Below are 19,684 nucleotides of genomic sequence, written 5' to 3'. Positions count from 1 at the left end.
GGACCATGGGAAAAATTGCATTTTTTTTTCTCGGAAGAAGTACAGTTGGAATGCTTCTCAGAAGTGAGGGCGATGAATTATGATTAATTGATGTGCTTCACATAGCACCTGAAGTTGGCAAGTTCTCAGTAAATATATTTACTAACTGCTCAAAAAATACCCGAGACGGTCAAGGAATCTAGAGCGCTAAACTCAAACTACTGACCATCTCCCTTCAAAGCACTTCATCTAATGAGCTGCCTGAAGGCAGGGCCCATGTTTGTGTCGATGCTGTATCCTTTCGATCAAGGGGCGGTGGGCGCTGCACCAAGGCTGAAGCAGAGGAGAAAGAGGGAATGAGAGAGAAAGACAGGCATCACTAAGGCGCAGCAGCCGAGAGAAAAGACCGGAGGAAAGGAAAGCTAGAGAAGGGGCCAGGAAGGCACCGAGCCTATAAAATGTCAACCGCGCCCAGCGGAGCTGAGTCTTCAAGGTAAGGCAGAAGCCAGGCTTCCAGCCCTAGAATTCCATCCAGCCACCTATGGCTGCTTGGTGAAGGGACTTCAACTTCCCCAGAGGCCCACAGGGATCAGGCTGCTTCTCACCCGCCAAGCTAAATCCCAGGGGGTTTAAAGGAGGTATAGAAGATTCCAGGGGGAGGAGGCCCCCACCGCTGGCCTCAGGCAGAGCCAGGCTGATGACTGCTCTATTGGGGGGCCACGCGGGCAGGAGCCCCACCTTTCGGAACATGGAACGCCGCGGGGTTCGGGTTCGCGGAGCGCACCCTGGCACTGGTCATTCGGGCCCGGGCCGGGCTGGCGGACGGGGGCCGGGCGGCGGGGTGCTGGGGGACGGGGCCAGTCATGGAGCTATACCTCAGCTCCTGCTCCAAGGTCGCAGACACCGCAGCCAACAAGACGGCCACCATGCTCGCTGCAGACAGCCAGCAGTGCGGAGACGTGAGTGGCAGCCCAGCGGGGCTGGCGGCCCTGTGCTGGGTCTGGCTGGGTGGGACCCAGGCGGGCGGGAAGGAGCCCACCCTAGCCAGGAACCAGTGTCAACCGCCTGGCTCCTCACGCCCTTGGGCTGCTGGGGCGCGGGCGACACAGTTAGAACTGGCTGTGGACGGCCCAGGGGAGAGCTGGTGGCGACGACCCGGGAGCAGACCTCCAGGTGTCCCCTTGGGGCAGCCCCTTCCATCCTGAGTCTCGGACCCCTAGGTTTGGTGGCATGGACCCCTGGGGGTGAAGTGGCTATACTTTGGGCAAGGTGGGCAGTTTTTAAGTAGCAGCAGCTCCACGTAGGGAAAGGGTGGGCTCTCTGCTCCCCTGACCTATTGCAAGTTTAGAAAGCCACAGGGGCATGAATACCATGGCCCGGAGGGGGGAGCTTTGCATTTGATTGTAAAGTATCAGCTCATTGAAGTGAGAATCAACGCACTGCTATTGGCCTAAACGAATGGAATTCTTCAGAAATGACAAAAATCTCTCCCATTATGTCTGACAGGGCGCGCACAAAACTCACTTGCCAGGGATTGGAGCTGCTCAGCTATTGGATCTCCCTCTTGGGGTCAAGTTGCCTGTGATCCCGGGAAGCAACACTGTATTCTACACGACTGGGTTATGTGAAAAGGTACAGGCATGTATCATTAACGTACCCGGCTTTTCTTTACCTACTTCTAATAGCTGTGAAATTCAGAGGTCATATCATGAAAGGCCCTTTAACATAATTTGCATTTAACAGTGACGGGAAAACAAGCAAACCCATATTTAACCTAAGGCAGCATTGCAACCATGCTTTTAACATGTTCATCTAATATGGTATGGGCAGAATCATGGGCCAGAAAGTTTACACTTTCAGTCTTGTCTTTTATAATTTAAGAATGCTAATTTATGTTGTTTTTAAATAAAACTTTATATTTAGTGAACTTTATTTATTTAGAAATATGTTTGATTGAAAGATAAATTAACAGTAGTGTCTGGCATTGACTAATGCCACACTATCAACCCAAAAATAGCTCTCATTACAAGACATTTTTATCTGATTTGGTTTTGGACCAAATTCCATTTCACACACGAAGTTACGACTTTAGTGAAGTTCATTTTCTCCCCCTTTGGGTTTCCTCTAAAATTGCTCCAACTTCCCCATCCAGTCTTCTCTCCAACACAGGGGTTCATGCTTTAATACCCAGCCACATGTACTTGTGGTTCTTTGGCGTTGGTCTCTCAAACCTTGGCATGTCCCTTTTTCCTCTTCAATCTATGGATTTGGCCTGCCCTTCAAGATGCTCTCTGAAGTCTTTCCTATGTCTCCTTACCCTGAGTCTGTAACATCTCACTCAACACTTGTTCACACAGGGTTGTAGTTTCTATGTGTATTCGAACTACTCTCAAACTTGGTCATGCTTTTAGTCATCAGCCTACTTGCCCCAGCCTCTGTGGGCCTCTGGCTAAGTCATCAGTCCTGAGGGAGGTTTCATTATGTTCTCGATGAGTAGCTAGGGCAGGGTAAAGTTAACATGTGACTGCTCCTACACAGGGGCCAGCTGCAGCCGTCAGCGGCCCCAAAGAGAACAGCTCTGGAAACCCTCTGGGACAGGTCTACTCTGTCCGAAAAGCCGCTCTAAGTCGAGATCGAGTCAATGGCAACAGGCTGAAATGATCTTGGAGGAGGCTCAGTAGTCACTTTAATCACAAAACTTCTACAAAAAGGAATTCTAAGTGATCCCTTTACCCTTCCACACGCTCTCTATGATGTCATCAGAGATGAGTCCAAGATGGCATCAGATGTGATTGGCCTGATAAATATCATTTCTTGAAATGTTTTGCTGCTGATAAAATAGAGTTTCTGAAAACCAACATAATTAGAATAGCGCAAGCTAACTAAAAATTAACCAGCCTTACACAATTCACTGTCACACCCCCACACCATTTTCCTAAAACATGCTTGAAAGCTAGTTCATTACTATTGATTCTGCTCCTCTTACATGTGTAAATGTATTCATATTTTGACTCTTCCTCAAATATATTGCTTGCTGTAATGGGATTTTCTCTTCTCTGTAAAATATTTGTGTGTGAACTGCTTTTTTATATGTTCTCTCTACTAATTATTACATTAAACCAAGCTGAAAAATATGTTCCCTTAACTGTAATGCAACCGACTATTTCCTTGAAGACTGACTTTTGAGAGGGCGAGGGAGGGAAGGGAAAAAAGTTGCTGATATCAGAGTCTCAAGTCGAAAGAAAATGTTTTGGAGATATTGCTGGCAATATATGTACAAATGTGCTTCATACAATTGAATGATGGACTGTTGTAAGATTTGTAAGAGCCCCCCAATAAATTGATTAGATTAAAAAAAACTCACTTTGGCATAGTTTTAATTTATATGAGAATAAATAGCATAGCAACTGTCTCTAAAATAACATGCAGAAACATATCTATTAGCTAATTGCCTTCCTTTTGTGTGTTAATAACTTGCACAATTTGTATTTGACTTCTGTATATCTATAGAAATCTCAATATCTATAGATTCTATAATTTGTTCACAATATGTTGACCTGTATAATATAAATTATTGATTTTCTCTTGAGTGTAGTCAACATAAATTGTTGGGTTGCTTGAAATTCAAAATATAATCATTCTTTAACTCATAATTTTAACATTTAAAATGTATTTCTATAACTTATTAAAATTATTTCTAAGAAAAACAATGAGGGACTTTAAAATTTTATTCCATCAATTTCAAATTATTTTCACAAAGGAATAAAAATTACTACCATCCCGTTATCCTTTACCTGGGAAAAGGCTGAGTAAGGGGGGGACCGTATCATTGGTTCTCTGTCTTCAAAAGTTATACCTTCTCCTGTTCCTTTTGTTATTTCTAGCCAGGGGTAATGAGAACCACAGAAGGAAGTAATTAAGTTGGGTTTTCCAAATAGGGGAGATACAGGGAAAGACAGTTAATTTTGTTCAACTGAGATTTTTTTGTATTGTTAATTCAAACTCTCCTCAAATGCTTTATTTTTAATGAACATTCAAGTCACTTCAATGAGTGGTATTTAAAAACCAGAAACAATTGTGTATTTACAATTTTCTAAATATTTTTGCAGCTTTTTCGACCTTCTTATGATTTTAACCTGACAGATCCTTATTGCCGACTTTTGGAAAACCAGTATAAAAGTCTCCATGATCCACATTTAAGGGCATACTACAAACGAAAAGATATCCTGAGGAGGCTAAAGAAAGGTGGCTATATCACCAGCAATAATAAAGTAGGTTGAAATTCACTTCTTGTTATTCAGTGCAAATCTTCAAGAATTCATGTAAACTTCTTCTGTACCGCGCCAGGGGAAATGTCTCTATCACCTTTGAGTTGGTCATGGGAGAATATGTAAATGGAAATTCCAACAAGTAATTAGTGACTGGGTCAAGGAAATTAGGCAACTCTTATTTCTGAATGAAACTACGTTATCTTTGATAATGTTAGATGATTATAAAATGAATATTTAAATATATAATAGTATTTCCAGCTATATCATACACTTCTTTTTCTGTCTCTAGTGGGGATGCACATACATCAAAGTTTATATCCATTTTTTAAAAGTTGAGGCAAAATAGAAACCTAGCAAAATATTTAATGTCATATAATACACACTTTTGGTGATTAAGCATTATTATTGCATTAATATTTTATTTTAATACCAATGTCTGCTTATGAAATCCCTTAGTATGGTTTAAGCCATATTAATAAGGATTATTATCAAGATAGAAAATTCCTTCTGTTGAACAATTTTATGGAAATATTGCTTAGAAATTTTTATGAAAATGTGTTATTATTTTTCAAACAAAATGCACATCAAAATTTGTTTTTCCACTTTTGGGAACTAACTTCAATAATGTTTAAATATGTCTATTCATGTATTTTTGTTTTGTTTTAGATTGTATGTTCCTTGAAGGAATGGAATAAGTATAGGCAATATCTTACCAGTTTAAAATTAGACTTTGAAAGAAACTATTCTAGAGAGCAAGTAAGTTAAATATTTAAGATTTCTTTTCTTTTAAATTTTAGAGCAAGAATAAACATTATTTACTTCAATTTAGTTGGAATGTAACTGAGCACATTCCAACTCACCTTGACCCTATAGAACAGAGAACTATAGGGCGTTCAAGGATATAAACTTTAATAGAACAATTAAAGACTTAATACTTGGTCTTTTTCCTGCAGCGTGGCTTGTGGGTTTGAACCACCAACCTTGCAGTTAACAGCCTACCACTTAACTGACTGCTTTACAAGGGTTATTTCTAAAGCAAAAATCACTGCCATCATTGGTTCTGACTCTTAGTGACACTAGGGTCTCCCAGAAATGTAATTTTTACAGGCACCGATAGGCACATCTTTGTTCCTCGAAGTGGCTGACAGATAGGTTTGAAACATCAATCTGTGGTTACCAACCCAATGCCTGGCTCACAGCACTGCCAGGGCTCTTTAGAGGTCATTAAGATGAACCAGGAAGAGAAATGGGACCAGGTCATCTATTAACATGCTAATGATAACTGGCCCTATTCAGTAAATAAATAGTTACTCAGCTGTATTTCTACATGAGCTGGGATGAATGGGGAAAGTCTACTGCGACAGCAAGATTTTCAGCTGGAACCTCAGTAAATCTGAGGACTAACCAAGGAACTCTAGGAATAGCTGCATCTCTCACAAGTGTTTCTGTATGTGTGGGCCCAAACAAGGGAAGAAAGGGGGAAACTTACAGAAGGAGGCAAAAGCAAGATGAAAAGCAAGGGGTGGGGAAGGTCTTTCCTCTTTAGCCCCAGGCTATTGCTGCCCTTCCTTCCCCTTGCTGGAACTATAGGGAAGCCATGGCCGCCTTCTGGTAGAAACCCACCTTGGCGTTTGTGCATCAAAGGAGAGCCTATGGGGTCATCTCCCCCTTGGGGCCCCAAGGAGTCATTCCTCACTTTAGGAGGGGCTGTTGGTCTACCTTGGCCAGCTGAATGCACTGCTCCTTTTGATCTCTTTGTATGGGCTCCACCCTCAAATTCTCTCTGTCCAGGTTCAACTCACCTAATGGTCATTCCTCAGTGTCTTTCTCTGTCTTCCTGATCTAATTTCTGCCCATCTTTGCTGAAGAGGGGCATCGATGTAGCATGTCTGTCTAAGACACCATCTCTCACTCTTTGTCTGTACCATACGTTAAAAATATTCTATACACCCCAAATTTATCCTTGTCTACACTTAGGATTTTTCTCTTCTATTTATCCTATATTTCATTTCTCCAGGATGGCTAGAAAGGTAGACTAAGTAATTTTTATTTTCAAAGACAGAACTATTAATCTGCGTGTAATTGGTGTGGAATTGATTACAAATAAACTTAGACAGTTTAACAGAAATAATCACTTATAGAGTACCTGAATTTTGTTAAACTCTAAATACAAAAAGGGCATATCAAAGGCACTTTTTTCTTTTAAAAGATATACAGACATACATATGTACTCTTTATTTTTTATTTAGAAAATGCTTACAAAACGACTAAATAAACTGCAGGAAAATTGTCACCTCTCTGAATGCTGTCATGCTGAACAGTTCCAAAACTGGCTGCTGCAGGAAAGAGCCTATTCATTTAAGGACCAAGAGCGATTAATAAGGCACAGGTCAGATCAATGTCAGTGTGTCTTTTATGTATGTACTGCCAACCAAATCTGTTAGGAAAATACAAGAAAAAGTGGAAAACCAGATTCAAAGAGTACAAGGCACTATTTGATTCCCTTATAGCCTTATATCTCAAAGTGGAGAGATGAAGAAGGAGAGGCCATTATATAAAGAAATTGAAGCTTTATTGCCAAATATAGAAAGGGCGGTTTTTACCAGAGATGTCAAGGCCTCTGGGGACTCAGGAGGTATGCCGAATTAATGACTGAAGGAAAAATCAGATGGAAGGCATTTTTTTCATAGTAGAAAAGGTAGGGGAGGGTCTTTAGCACATGCTTCAAGAAAAGCAGAGTTTTGTTTTTTGTTTTTAATCTTTAAGGTCTGACGGTACTAAGTTTGAGGAAGTTAGTTTAGTGCGAGGTCAGAAAAAATTATGATACAACTTTAGCTTGTGCACGTGTAAACTGTGTTGTCTCCAAGAAACAGAGATCCTTGAGCCCAGACATACTCAAACATGGCCGTTCTGGAGTCAAGCTAATTTCTTAAGAAATGAAGGGATTAGTTACAGCTCCGCCCCCTCCCCCACCCCCCTCCTCAAAGGTTTGGTGATCGGTGCTGAAGGAGAAGGCTTCCTTACTGTAATGCTATAATCTACACTTACCCACAAGATTAAACTACAGGCGGCAGAGGGGGCTAGAGCTTCTAAATTACAGAGAAACACAGTAGCTCTGTTTGTCACTGGTGGCGTTAGGTGTGGGTGATTCAGATCCTACTCTTAGCAACCACAAAAGAACAAATAACAAGAGGACAAAACACCGCCCCGCCCTGTGGCATCCTCACAATTGTTCTTCTGTTTGAGTCCCTCCTTGTAGCCGGCACGTCCATCCATCTTTTTTGAGGTTTTTCTCTTTTTCACTGTCCCATTTTCTGAAGCATGATGTCCTTCCCTGGGGCCCCATCTCTCCTGAAAACACGTCCAAAGTGAGTGAGACAGGTCCGGCCATCCGTGTTCCTACAGAGCTTTCCACTTGCACTTCTTCGCAGACAGATCTATTTGTTCTTTGCACGTGTGTGATATTTTCAATATTCTTAGCCAACAGCATAGTTCAAATGCATCTTAGGAAATTTCAATCCGTTTTTTGTGCATGGTGTGTGTGCATTTCTTAGATTTGAAGTCATCGGCTTGTTTTAGTTTTTGCTTTTGATAACTATTCCTAAACCCACGGAGTGAAGTTGCTGTTCTTGATAGATGTCTTGAGTCCATTCCAGCTCACCGTGACCTTACGTGCAGTAGAATGAAACAAGGTTCAGTCCTGCACTGTCTTCATCTTGTTTCCCAAGTTTAAGTCTCTGATGTTGTAGGCACTGGTTCAATCCGTTTCCTTGACAGTCTTTATCTTTTTTTTATTGACCTTCTAATTGTCATTTTCCAGAGACTGATCTTTTCTGATAATATGTTCAAAGTAGCCGAGACAAAGTCTCGGGACCCTGGCGGCGGCGGCGGCGGCGGCGGCTTCTTCTTCTTCATCATCATCATCATCATCATCATCATACTTTTATTGAGGGCTCTTACATCTCTCATCACAATCCATACATTCATCCAGTGTATCAAGCACATTTGCCCATATGCCGCCATCAATTTCAAAGCATTCTCTTCCCACTTGAGCTTCTGATATCAGCTCCCCATGCCTTCCCCTTCTCTCCCCCACCCACCCTCCCTCCTGAACCATTGATAAGTTATACATTATTTCCATATCTTACATCATCCTCCATTGCCCCTCACCACTTTTCTATTATTTGTCCCCCTAGGAGGGGGTTATAGTATGGGCCTTGTGATTGGCTCCCACTTTCTACCCCGCCCCCCACCATGCCCTAATCCTACTGGTATCTCTACTCTCTTTGTTGGCCCTGAGGAGTTTATCTATCCTGGATTCCCTGTGTTTCAGGCTCTTATTTGTAGTAGTGTGCATGCTCTGGCCTAATCCTATTTTTAAGAGAGAATTGAGGTCATGAGAGTGGGGGGAAGGAAGCACCAAAGAACTAGAGGAAAGTTGTGTGTTTCATCAGTGCTATACTGCACCCTGACTGGGTCATCTCTTCCCTGTGACCCCTCTGTGAGGGGATGTCCAATTGTCTACAGATGGGCATTGGATCTCTACTCCATTCCCCCCTCACCCCCCACAATTCATCTTGGGTATGGTTTTGTTCTGGGTCTTAGATGGCTGTTGCCTGATCCCATTGACCCCTCATGATCACACAGGCTGGTGTGCTTCTTCCACATGGGTTTTGTTGCTTCTGAGCTAGATGACCACTTGTTTATATTCAAGCCTTTAAGATTCCATATGCTATATCATTTGACAGCCGGGCACCATCAGCTTTCTTCACCACATTTGCTTATGCCCCCATTTTGTCTTCAGTGATTGTGTTGGGAAGGTGAGCGTCACAGAATCCTGGATTGTTAGAACAACGTGTTCTTGTGTTAAGGGAGTACTTGAGTTGAGGCCCAATGTCCATCTGCAACCTTAATTCTTAACATATAGATATGAGTAGATAATTCTATCCCTTTCTCATTATATATGTATTTACATATGTACATGCCTGTATTTAGTCCTCTATAAATGTCCTTTGACTTCTGGTTATTTCCTCTATTTCCTTTTACTTTCTTCTTGTCCCACCATCATGTTCAGCCTTCATTCGTGTTTAATTCCTCGCTGCTACGTTGCCCTTGATTAAGCATACTAGGAATCCTATGACCTTCTCTCCATTGCTTATAGTTCATTTGTTTTTCCCTTGTCCCTGGATCCCAAAGAGAAGTCCTATCTCTATTTTTCCAAAAGAGATTTGCTTTCTCTTCTGGCAGTCCATGGTCATTTCAATATTTTTTTGCCAACACCCTAATTCAAATGTGTCATTGCTGCTTTGATCTTATTACTGCCCAACATATATATATATAAATAACCATGGTTTAGATCAGGCTCAACTTGAGCTTCAAGGTGACATCCTTGACCTTCAACCCTTTAAAAAGAGGTCTTGTGCAGCAGATTTACGCAATGCAATATGTGTTTGCTTTCTGGATTACTGTTCTCATAACAATGATTATGGATACAGACAAAATGAAATCCTTAAAAACGTTCATTTTTTTTCTCTGCTTATCAGGATGTTTTCTATTGGACCTGTTTGGAGGCGTTGGGTTCTCTTTTTCTGGAGTTATAATCCATTCGGAAAGGATAAGCCCTTGATCTTAATGTCATTTGCACTTTCAGCAAGCAAGGTTATGTCATCGGCCTATCACAAGTTGCTAATTAGTCTTCCTTCAATCCTGATGCCACGCTCTTCTTGTAGTCCAGCTTCTGGAATCATTTGCTTAGCCTACAGATTGAATAACTATCATGGAAGGATTTAGTCCAGACACATGCCCTTCACAATTTTAAGCCATGCAGCCGTCTCTTGTTCTGGCCATATGACTGCTTCTCGTCTGTACAGGGTCCATGTGCACACAGTGACAAATGCAGAGACTCTCATTCCTCCTAAGGCTATCCATAGTTTGTTATGATCCACACACGGGAATGCCCTTGCATTATCATAAAACATAAACATCTTTTTGGAATTTTGGTACATAATAAGTATCTTTACTCAATATGGATATTTATTATGTAAGATGCTTTTTAAGAGTCAGCTGTGCATTTTATCATCACCTTGGCCATAACAGCATATCAATGAGTAACAGAGATGGGGCACGATGAGTTCACCTGCCTCAGTAGCACCTCTTCCTTTCTAAATAGCTTAATAGCCACTTTAATAAGCAGAAAGATGATGAGTTGGTTAACCAATTAAACTTCAAAATACAGATACATGAGAGATTTTTAAAACTGATTGTCCTGTGTACAGTATAAGAAATTTTTAAAAATACTACAATCAAGGAGGTCTTTTAAGAATATCAAAGAAGTTACTGGAATTATAAGAAAACACCCCATTCATGTTGACTAATTTTGCCCGCCTCCGTAGATACCTGGACATGATAAGGAAGGAATTGGAGCTCCTGGAGCGCACAGCAGAGGAGCAACGCCTGCTCCAAAGGGACAAAGAAGAGAGAAGGCAGCGGGAGCACACGAGAAGGAAACTTAATCTTCGCAGGAAAATTGAAGAGGTCCGAGTTAACGAGTTTAAAATATTAAGAGGAAATGTTTTTATTAGTGTTTTCACTTGTCTATAATTACGGTTCTCCTTAAAGTTTCTTGAAGTTATTTCAGGTCTAAAGAATTTACCTTCGTTCATTTTTTTTATCACAGTTACAAAAGTTGTATTAAATAGCAGGAATGATCGTCGAAACTATGAAGCTGAACCAACTTCTGCTTTTAAAGTTTTAACATTTAGCTTTAGTAAAATAACAGCAGCACTAATGCATGGAGAAAAGCCCACTTTGAACACAGTGCATAGCTTTCAAAAGTCAGCTTGTGCTGATTTTTCTTAGGTCTCCTTATTCTGATTCTGTTTGTTGGTGGTAGAAAAACTACAAAAATATCTTGAAAGAAAACACACAGTGAATACAGTAATGTTGTGCTTTCTAGGAATGGAAGGAAAAAGAGATGTTACTTTTGACGAAGATTGGAGAAGACGCTAAAAGAGAAGCTAAAATCGAGGAACAAAGGCGCAGAAGCAGAGAAGAGAGTGACAGAAAGGTAAGGTGGCCTTTGATCTCTAACTTGAACTGCTTGCAGAGAAACTTCCTCCATCTTTGATGATTCTAATACACTCTGTGAGGCGGCTGGGGGGCAGCTGCTCCAACTGCTAAGCATGCCATAAATGGTGAAGTTGCAACTATGCAACTGTAACAACAACATGCAAAGTACTATCCCATTTGATACAACTACTTTTGACTTTTTATACTTTAACCTTCGTGTGTAATTCCTACAGGAAAGAAAAGTAGCATAACTTATTAAAACTTTCCTAAAAACTAGAAATTCTTGGTAAAATAATGATATCCCACCAGCTAACGGACTAAATCCATAGTTACAGGGCAACTTTTTACAATATTTAATAGTTTCAGATCTAAATTACTGGAAAGAGAAAAAGAATCGTCTGTACGACAACTACTACCTATTCTGTTTAATGTTCATGTGTGTGGACATCAATTTTTTAAAAACAATCATATATTTTAAAGAGATTTAAATAGTAAGGAAAATTTGTTATATGTATTTGCTTTTAAAGTTACCATTTCTAATGCTATTCATTTATTTTTGTTGAACCACATTTCTGGCATAAACTTTCCTATCTGAAAGGTTTCCTTTAAAAGTATTTCTTGCTTATAGCTCTACTTGTGATGAATTCTTTCAGCTTTTTAATGTCTGAATTATTTTGCCTTTAGTCCAGTTCTCTTTTGGGCCTTAGGCATCTTCCTATTAATGTTCCACTCCTGGCTTCATCGAATACACCATGGACTTCTCTGAGTAACTCTGTTTTTGTTTATTGTTGATTTGTTTGTTTTTCGGTGTAATTATGTCCTGTTAAGACATATAGAAATTTACAAAAGAAAGGCACATTTAATAAAGTTTCTGTTTCATGGGAGACTTGATTAACTTATGATTGTTTCTCTGCGGAACCGTCCATAAAGGTGGTGGAGGAATTGCCTAAATTCACTAGATAGTCACATATTAGAGGCATTGTCGCATCTGAAATGGAGCCAATTGTTTAGTGACATCAGTTATATCTGAGTGTTAGATACAGTCTTCTTCATGGCTGAACATAAATGGAAATTTACCCCTATCTCCACATCAAAATGCATTTAGTGTTATCTTACATACATAACCGATTTCAAATGTTTTTTTCATATTTTGAATATGCTTTGCATTTCTAAGCAGAGAGTTGGTAATAACCAATATCTTTTTTAAAACTCTAAAATACTTTAGAAACAAGCCCTTCTAGAGAAAAAAATGGCTCATCATTTACAGAAAATTCAGGAGCTTGAACAAAGAAGAGAGGATATAGAAAAAAATACAGTCGACAGAGGACAAGATGGGACACAGTATGAAGGTAAGAATATCAAAAACAATAAATTGAAGAAGATGCTTATTTCAGTATTTATATGGTAGTGTTTTTATAAAACTCCTTTCTCTGCTTAATGTCTGCTACCTTGCTTGTGCCAGGAGTTATGCTAGGCATTTTCCACTATAGCTTAAGTTGAAAATAGACATATTTGTAAACATAATAACAAGCTAAAATAATATAAATTGGCTCGGCAGACAAGCTTGCATGTAGTTCAGTTCTAACCAACTTTCCTGTACTTAAAATAATTCTCCATTCCCCCATGGAAACTTTAAGAACTCTGTATAAGAGAATTGTTATTATATACCATTATACATACCCTTTATTTATAATCAGTGCAAATAAGCAGAACTTGAAAAAAGGGATGAGAAGAAGGAACAGAAGATGGTAGAGAAAGGGAAAGCAAGGGGGGAAGGAAAGCAAGCAATCATGTAAATACCTGTACGGTAGCCTTCTAAGACCACGGAGCTCTCCAAGCCCCGATACCAGTGGAATTTTCACAACCAGAATGTACAAAGTACAGACTCTTTAAAAAATCTATTTCTGACTATGTAATATCAGAAAAAATATGATCACCTTTCTTGCAGCTGTCGTGTGCTGATCATAGATGTCTCGTTAGTCCTGTTTCTCGACCAACAAATCTTTGGGTTGTTCCAGTAGCTTCCTAACTCGTCTCCCCTGGTTATTCTTACTCATTGCCTCGAATCTAGTTTGCACATCACTACTTAATCACACTGAAAGCTTGGTTCTGATGTTTGTTTTTTCTCTCTGCCTAACAAGCTTAGCGATGCCTTTTGCCTAATAAAAGGAACTACTTCCTATCTAGCTTGCAAACTACACCCTTAAGGAGGTTTCAGGTTGACATGGATAGGTCCTGGAAACCGTTCTGAAGTGCAAATCCTGCTTTACTATTAATTAGCAACATGACTTTTGTCTTCGAAGTACAATCAGAATGCTCCTTAGAGGCATCGATGGGGAACTTCATCTCACGCACTTTGGACATGCTCTCAAGAAAGAACAATCCCTGGAGCAAGACCTCTTGCTTGGCACCAAAAAGGAAGGCACTCAGGAGACAGGCTGCTGGCTGCAGCTGTGGGCTCAAGCACAAGAACCACTGTGAGGATGGCTCGGGGCCCGGTGGTGTTCATTCTGTGAAGAGTCTGAGACCAACAGCCACCAGCACCAGGACCTTACACAGCGAGCTTGTCCTCTCTGAGCCAGTTTTATTAATCTGAAAATGAACATAATATTTCTAGATAATGGCTACCAAGAGTCTACCAACTAGTAGCATAGATTACACATTAAGTTTATTTAGTTGTCCAAACTGGACTGTTGATCATTCATAAGAAAGAATTTGCCTTTCGTATTTATTTCTGTCTTTGCACCATTTCCTAGACCAAGAATAGCCTGCTCACCATATTCATCTAATTCTGTAATCTTTAAAGCTGCACTTCACATGACTCACCAAGAAGTTTATTTGGTTATAGGTGTTTAAAAAAATTTTATAGCCGTAATTGGATGTGTCAATTCCTTTGAACACATAGAAGACCCTCCCATTCTTAATACACTGCATATTTCTTGCACAGAGTTGTCTGTTGCTTTGTAAACTCCCATTCCCCAGTGCACTGAGGTAACGATGCAGCAATTCCGTTCCTCGGAAAAATCATCACTTTAGCAGTTATGTGCATCTCTCCATTTGTTAGTGGTAACTTTCACATCTAAGAGGACAAACGTTCTAAGGACACATTTTAAACAGTTGCCTACCACAAATTATTATTTTTTGGACAGGGTGTAAGAAGTAGGTTATAAATATACTTAATTTTCATAGCGAGGTGAAAAACGTCTCAAAAGAGAGCAATGTGTTCATGGTTGTTAATTCCTAGCCGCCAGGCACATCCTAGCAGGGTCCTGGTCACTGGGGGCTGGTGCGCCTCTCGTCAGTCATCATGCTCGTGTTTACCTCAACCGAGGAGCAACGTCATGTTCTGTTTGCACAGCATACAGCTTTTCACTTCTTTGGGAAGAAAATGCTGACCCTCCAACTATGATTTTTGGCTTGCTGGGACCCTATTTCAAGAGTAATTTCCCTTTCTCTGACTTCCTATGTCTTCATCCTGTCCAAATCCTCCCTCAAACCTCCCACATAGATCAGTTCTCCTGCTGTCAAGCACAGATGAATACATCGAGTCTACATGGGTAAACGTCATCATAATCATTACAAAGAAACCTTGTGCTTCTTTCAGCTTTCGCATACAAGAAGAAGAAGAATGGCGATGGAAAGTCAGGTTTTTCCGGACCTAATGGAGTAAACGGTAATTGCATCCTAGGCTAAGAAATACTAAACAGTAATCAGGGAAAGACTGGATGTGGTGATGCCTGGCTTTACTTCCAATGCAGATAAATCCTCTGTTCTCTTTTGTCAAATGACAGATTTTGTATGATGTTTACCAGCAATGATACAGCTGCTGTTGCATTCTGAAAACAACTCCATACTTATTACATAGTTTTTAAAACTTGACATTATACATTGTTTTAGAAAAATTAAATGAATGGATATTGCTGTTAAATGCACAATATACATGACATGTAACAAACTGTGATCCATCCCCTTTCATTTAATGCTCAATGTGATTTATAAAACTCTGAAATTGATTAGAAGTTAAGTACATAAACTCCAAAGCCACTGTGAAACCTACTAAAAAGTTGTGTGTCTCATATTCTATCATTCTGTGCTATATATTAGAGCTCACTAAGTTAGGCTATACTTGAAATGAGAGCATAAGTATGTAGATATGATGTACTAATAGTATAATCAAATATAAAATAAAACAATGTGAACTTTCACTGTAACATTTTCAGCAAAACAAATTAGAAAAGTTAAATCTGTTTGTTTTTGTCAACTGAAATCTAAAGAAAATCAAGTCCAAAATTGCATACTCCATGTGTATGTCATGTGGCTTGGTCTGAGTTAAAATGATACCTGGAGAGACACAGGGTTACTTAGCCATCGTCTCACCCACAGGAACACTGAGAACGAGTTCAATCAGCTCGTAGGAATCCCAATTGGAAGGTTCTAAGAGGTTTTACCACTCATTAAAGAGTCCTTACACAAGACTATGACCCTAAACCCACACTATTAAATGTAGACAATAACATTAAACTTTCAGTCTCTAAAGTAACATACTAAAAAATCTAATGTATAATGCAATCCAGACTGTGACCATTGCCACAGAATTTCAGTGATCCCTGAAGGAAGGAGGGGAGACAGAAAATCTGCAGTATTTTCCATCCTCTCAAGACTACCAGTTTATTCATAACAGTTGTCCAGTGACTGGACATTTGGGGGGAAATATCCTATTAAAAGATTGATTTGAAACAATGTTGATCTGTAACTATATATTTTTTGCTATCTGAGAGAGGTACATTTGAATAATCCTTTCTTGTGAATATCAGAAATATATGGTAGCAATATCACAAGTTATTACACTCTATTAAAAATTTCCCTCTTTCTCATTCACGGTAGTAAATAATTCTTGGTTTCCTGCTCATCTTTGAACCCTGTGTATGAATACTATCCAATGTCATTGCCTCTATACTCGGGCGAAGTGATCACTATATAAATAACAACTCTCCCAGCAGAGCTCAGAGCCCTGAATTTTGGACAGCCTTTATGTCTGGTCATGTGTTTATATTTATTCATTTCCCACCAAGAAAAAGCTTTTGTAGTATTTGGTTTTTGCACAGTAAAATTGGATTTTTATGTGTAAAATTTGATGAATTTGAGCACATGTATATATTCAAAATCTATAAAAGAGATAAATATCAGTTCTAAAACCCTGAAAATCTCTTTTATATCCTTTTATAGTTATACCCTCCACACAACTAATAATAATTCCCACTAACCACTGATATTTCAGTATCATGTATTCAAGGGAACTTCAAAATACTCTTGGGAAAATTCCATTATCTTCAAATTAAACTTTTCTAGGAAATGTTTGAAGCATATATACATATACCTATTCTTATACCCACATAAACATTCATATACATTTTTAGTTACATACATACATAAGCGCATGCACACATGTCATGTCACTAGGTGCTATCTAGTTGACGCTTGCCTCATCATGGCCTATGTGTGGGAGAACTACCTATGCCCGGGTACCGCACCATCTGTAACATTGCTGTTCTGTTTGAGCCCCTTGGGGAAACTTCTGTGTTGATCTATTTCCTTGAAGGCCTTCCTCTTTTTGGATGACCTCCTTCTTAACTAAGCACAATGCCCATTTTCAGGATCTGGTCTCTCCTGATACTGTGCACGAACTATGTGGGTCAAAGTCTCACCATCCTAGCTTCTAAGGATCAGTCTGGTTGTACTTCTTCCAAGACAATACGTTGTTAGTCCTTTTGACAGTCCTTGGTACTTTCAATGTTCATCACCAGCACCATAATTCATGTGCATCAACTCTTCGTCGGTTTTCCTTATTCAATGTCCAACTTCTACATGCATATGAAGTGATTGAAAATATCTTGATTTGGATCAGGCACATCGTAGTCCTCAGAGTGGCTTGCTGTTTGGCACTTTAAAGAGGTCTATGGAAGCAGATTTTTCCACTAATATGTGCCATTTGATTTCTTGACTGCTTTTGACTGCTGTTTCTATGAACATTGATTGTGGATTCAAGATGAAATTCTTGACAACTTTTAAGAAGCCTTCCTTTAAACCTGACGCCACATTCTTATCATCAAATATATCTGATTATTTGTTCAGCATACAGTTTGAATAGATATGGTCAGGGGATACAACCCTGATGCACACCTTTCTTTATTTTAAATTATGCAATACTTACTTGTTCTGTTCCCAAAACTGCCTCTTGAGCAAGCTCCACATAAGCACAATGAAATTTCCTGGGATTCCCCTTCTTCCCAAGGTTCTACATACTTTGTTATGAACCACAGAGCTGAATGCCTTAGCACAGTCAGTAGAGCACACGTCAACAGCCTTCAGGGACCCTCTGCTTTCAGCCAATAGCCATCTGACAGCAGCAGTGATATCCCCCGTGTTCCATATACTCATCTGAATGTGGCCTAAATATCAATGGTTTCCCATAGTATTTTTCAATAATTCAACTTGAGGCTTAATTTTTCTCTTCTGTATCTTCAGTTAAACATATGCTGAGTATATTCTCCCTTTTTGGTTTTCTAACTCTGGGTCTATGAACATTTGATTATAATATTTTACTTTGCCTTGTTGAGCTACCCTTTGAAATTTCTGTGCAGCTCTCTGACTTCATCATTTCTTCCTTTTGGTTTGAGTTTTAGAGTCTCTTCTGACATCCACTTTAATCTTTTTTTCATTCCCGTGTTTTTTGTGCCCGTTTTTCTGTCTTCATGAATACTGTTTTAATGTCCTCCCAAAGTTCATCAGACCTTCTCTCATTAGCATTCAATGCATCAAATCTGTTCTGCAGATGTTCTTCAAATTTAGGTGAGAAAGACCCAAGGTCATGTTTTGGCACATCTGGACTGATTTTAATTTTCCTAGGCTTCAAACTGAACTTACATCTGAACAGGGGATGATCTGGTCGGCAGTCAGCCTCTGGCCTGGCTTTAGCTGATGATTTGGCATGTCCCCACCTCTTCCAAGAGACGCAGTCAATTTTAATTCTGTGTGTCCCATCTAGACAAGTCCATGAGTATAGTCGCCTTGGGGTGGTTCGTTTTGAAAAATTCTATCATGTGATCTCTAGCTTTCTTTCTCTCACCAAGACCATAAATTTCAACTACGGTTCCTTCCTTTGTTTCTAACTCTTACATCCCTATCAGCAATAATTATCAATGCATCTTGACTGCATACAACAGACATAATCCTCTCACAGAATTGCACTTCATGGTTGATTTTCTAAGCCTTCTGACTATGAGTACAAAGCCATTCCCTTACTGATGTTATTCCCAGCGTAGTAAATCATATGATTTTCTGATTCAAAATGACCAATACTTGTCCATTTTAGCTCACTAATGCTCAGGCTATTAATCTTTAAACATTCCATGTCTTTTTTGACACTTTGAATCATCATGGATTCATCCATCACATATTACATGTTCCAATCATCAGCAAATGTTTGCAGCTGTTTACTCCTGACCTCAAGTCTTGTCCCACGAACAAAGGAAGATCCCAAAGGCTCCACTCCGACAGTTTTTACCTGACTCACATCCCCATGGCCGCCTCCTCTCCCAGAAACCAGCTCCTCCTCAGTCACATTTTGAGTGTCCTCCAACCAAGGTGGCCATCACCTGGCACCACCTCTGCCCATGTTCTGCTTTCCTTCATCAAGCCTTCAGGATCTGACACTGTTTCAAAACTATGTATAAGGTTTTAAGCGGCTTTTTGCTCTCAAGTGGGGAGCTGAGTCCTTCTTTGTTGTCTGTTCTTGGTCTGGAAACCCCACTGAAACCTGTTCCCTTTTGGCGACCCTGTTGGCATTTGAAATACCAGTGACAGCTTCCGGCATCACAGCATCACACAGCACACTGAGAGGCCAATGGTGATAGATAGTGATATATGGAGTGTGCCAAGCTGTGTGCTACTGTGACGCTGGAAGATCCATTAGGGTAGATATAAATGTGCACATAGATACAGATATCCTATTAGGATACTATTACATAAAATCAGGTAGTATTTAATCTTTTTACGATAGCTTCTTTCACTCAGCATAATAACTTATAAAATGTACATATATCATGTATACTTTTATATAATATATGTATTCATTTATATCTCCTAATCTTCAATCCCCTTAAGAGAATGTTACATACATAGAATCATGTAGGACTTAACCTTTTGAGGATGGATTTTGTTCACTCAGCATAATAATTTTAATTAAAAGTTATTCTTGATTGCTTACAACTGCAACTACTACATGACTTAATGATTTGTTCATCTATATTGTTGAATATTCTTTCACTGTATATGTGTGTCAGAGGGTTTTTTTCTAACCAGTTTTA

General features: G+C 39.6%; 1 protein-coding gene across 1 annotated transcript in view; it reads left to right on the top strand.

Moving 5' to 3' along the window:
• The first annotated feature begins 842 nt into the window (after nucleotides 1-842).
• FSIP2 (fibrous sheath interacting protein 2) overlaps nucleotides 843-19,684 on the top strand; it is an 83,155-nt gene continuing 64,313 nt past the window's right edge. The window contains exons 1-9 of the mRNA XM_075529075.1: nucleotides 843-938; nucleotides 1,486-1,611; nucleotides 4,089-4,250; nucleotides 4,917-5,006; nucleotides 6,500-6,639; nucleotides 10,643-10,784; nucleotides 11,206-11,316; nucleotides 12,544-12,667; nucleotides 14,923-14,991. Coding sequence (XP_075385190.1) covers nucleotides 843-938; nucleotides 1,486-1,611; nucleotides 4,089-4,250; nucleotides 4,917-5,006; nucleotides 6,500-6,639; nucleotides 10,643-10,784; nucleotides 11,206-11,316; nucleotides 12,544-12,667; nucleotides 14,923-14,991 — 1,060 coding nt within the window. The remainder of the gene's footprint in view (nucleotides 939-1,485; nucleotides 1,612-4,088; nucleotides 4,251-4,916; nucleotides 5,007-6,499; nucleotides 6,640-10,642; nucleotides 10,785-11,205; nucleotides 11,317-12,543; nucleotides 12,668-14,922; nucleotides 14,992-19,684) is intronic.

Source organism: Tenrec ecaudatus, chromosome 13 (assembly GCF_050624435.1).
Source record: "Tenrec ecaudatus isolate mTenEca1 chromosome 13, mTenEca1.hap1, whole genome shotgun sequence".
NCBI classification, from domain to species: domain Eukaryota; kingdom Metazoa; phylum Chordata; class Mammalia; order Afrosoricida; family Tenrecidae; genus Tenrec; species Tenrec ecaudatus.
This window is presented reverse-complemented; position numbering and strand designations above follow the sequence as displayed.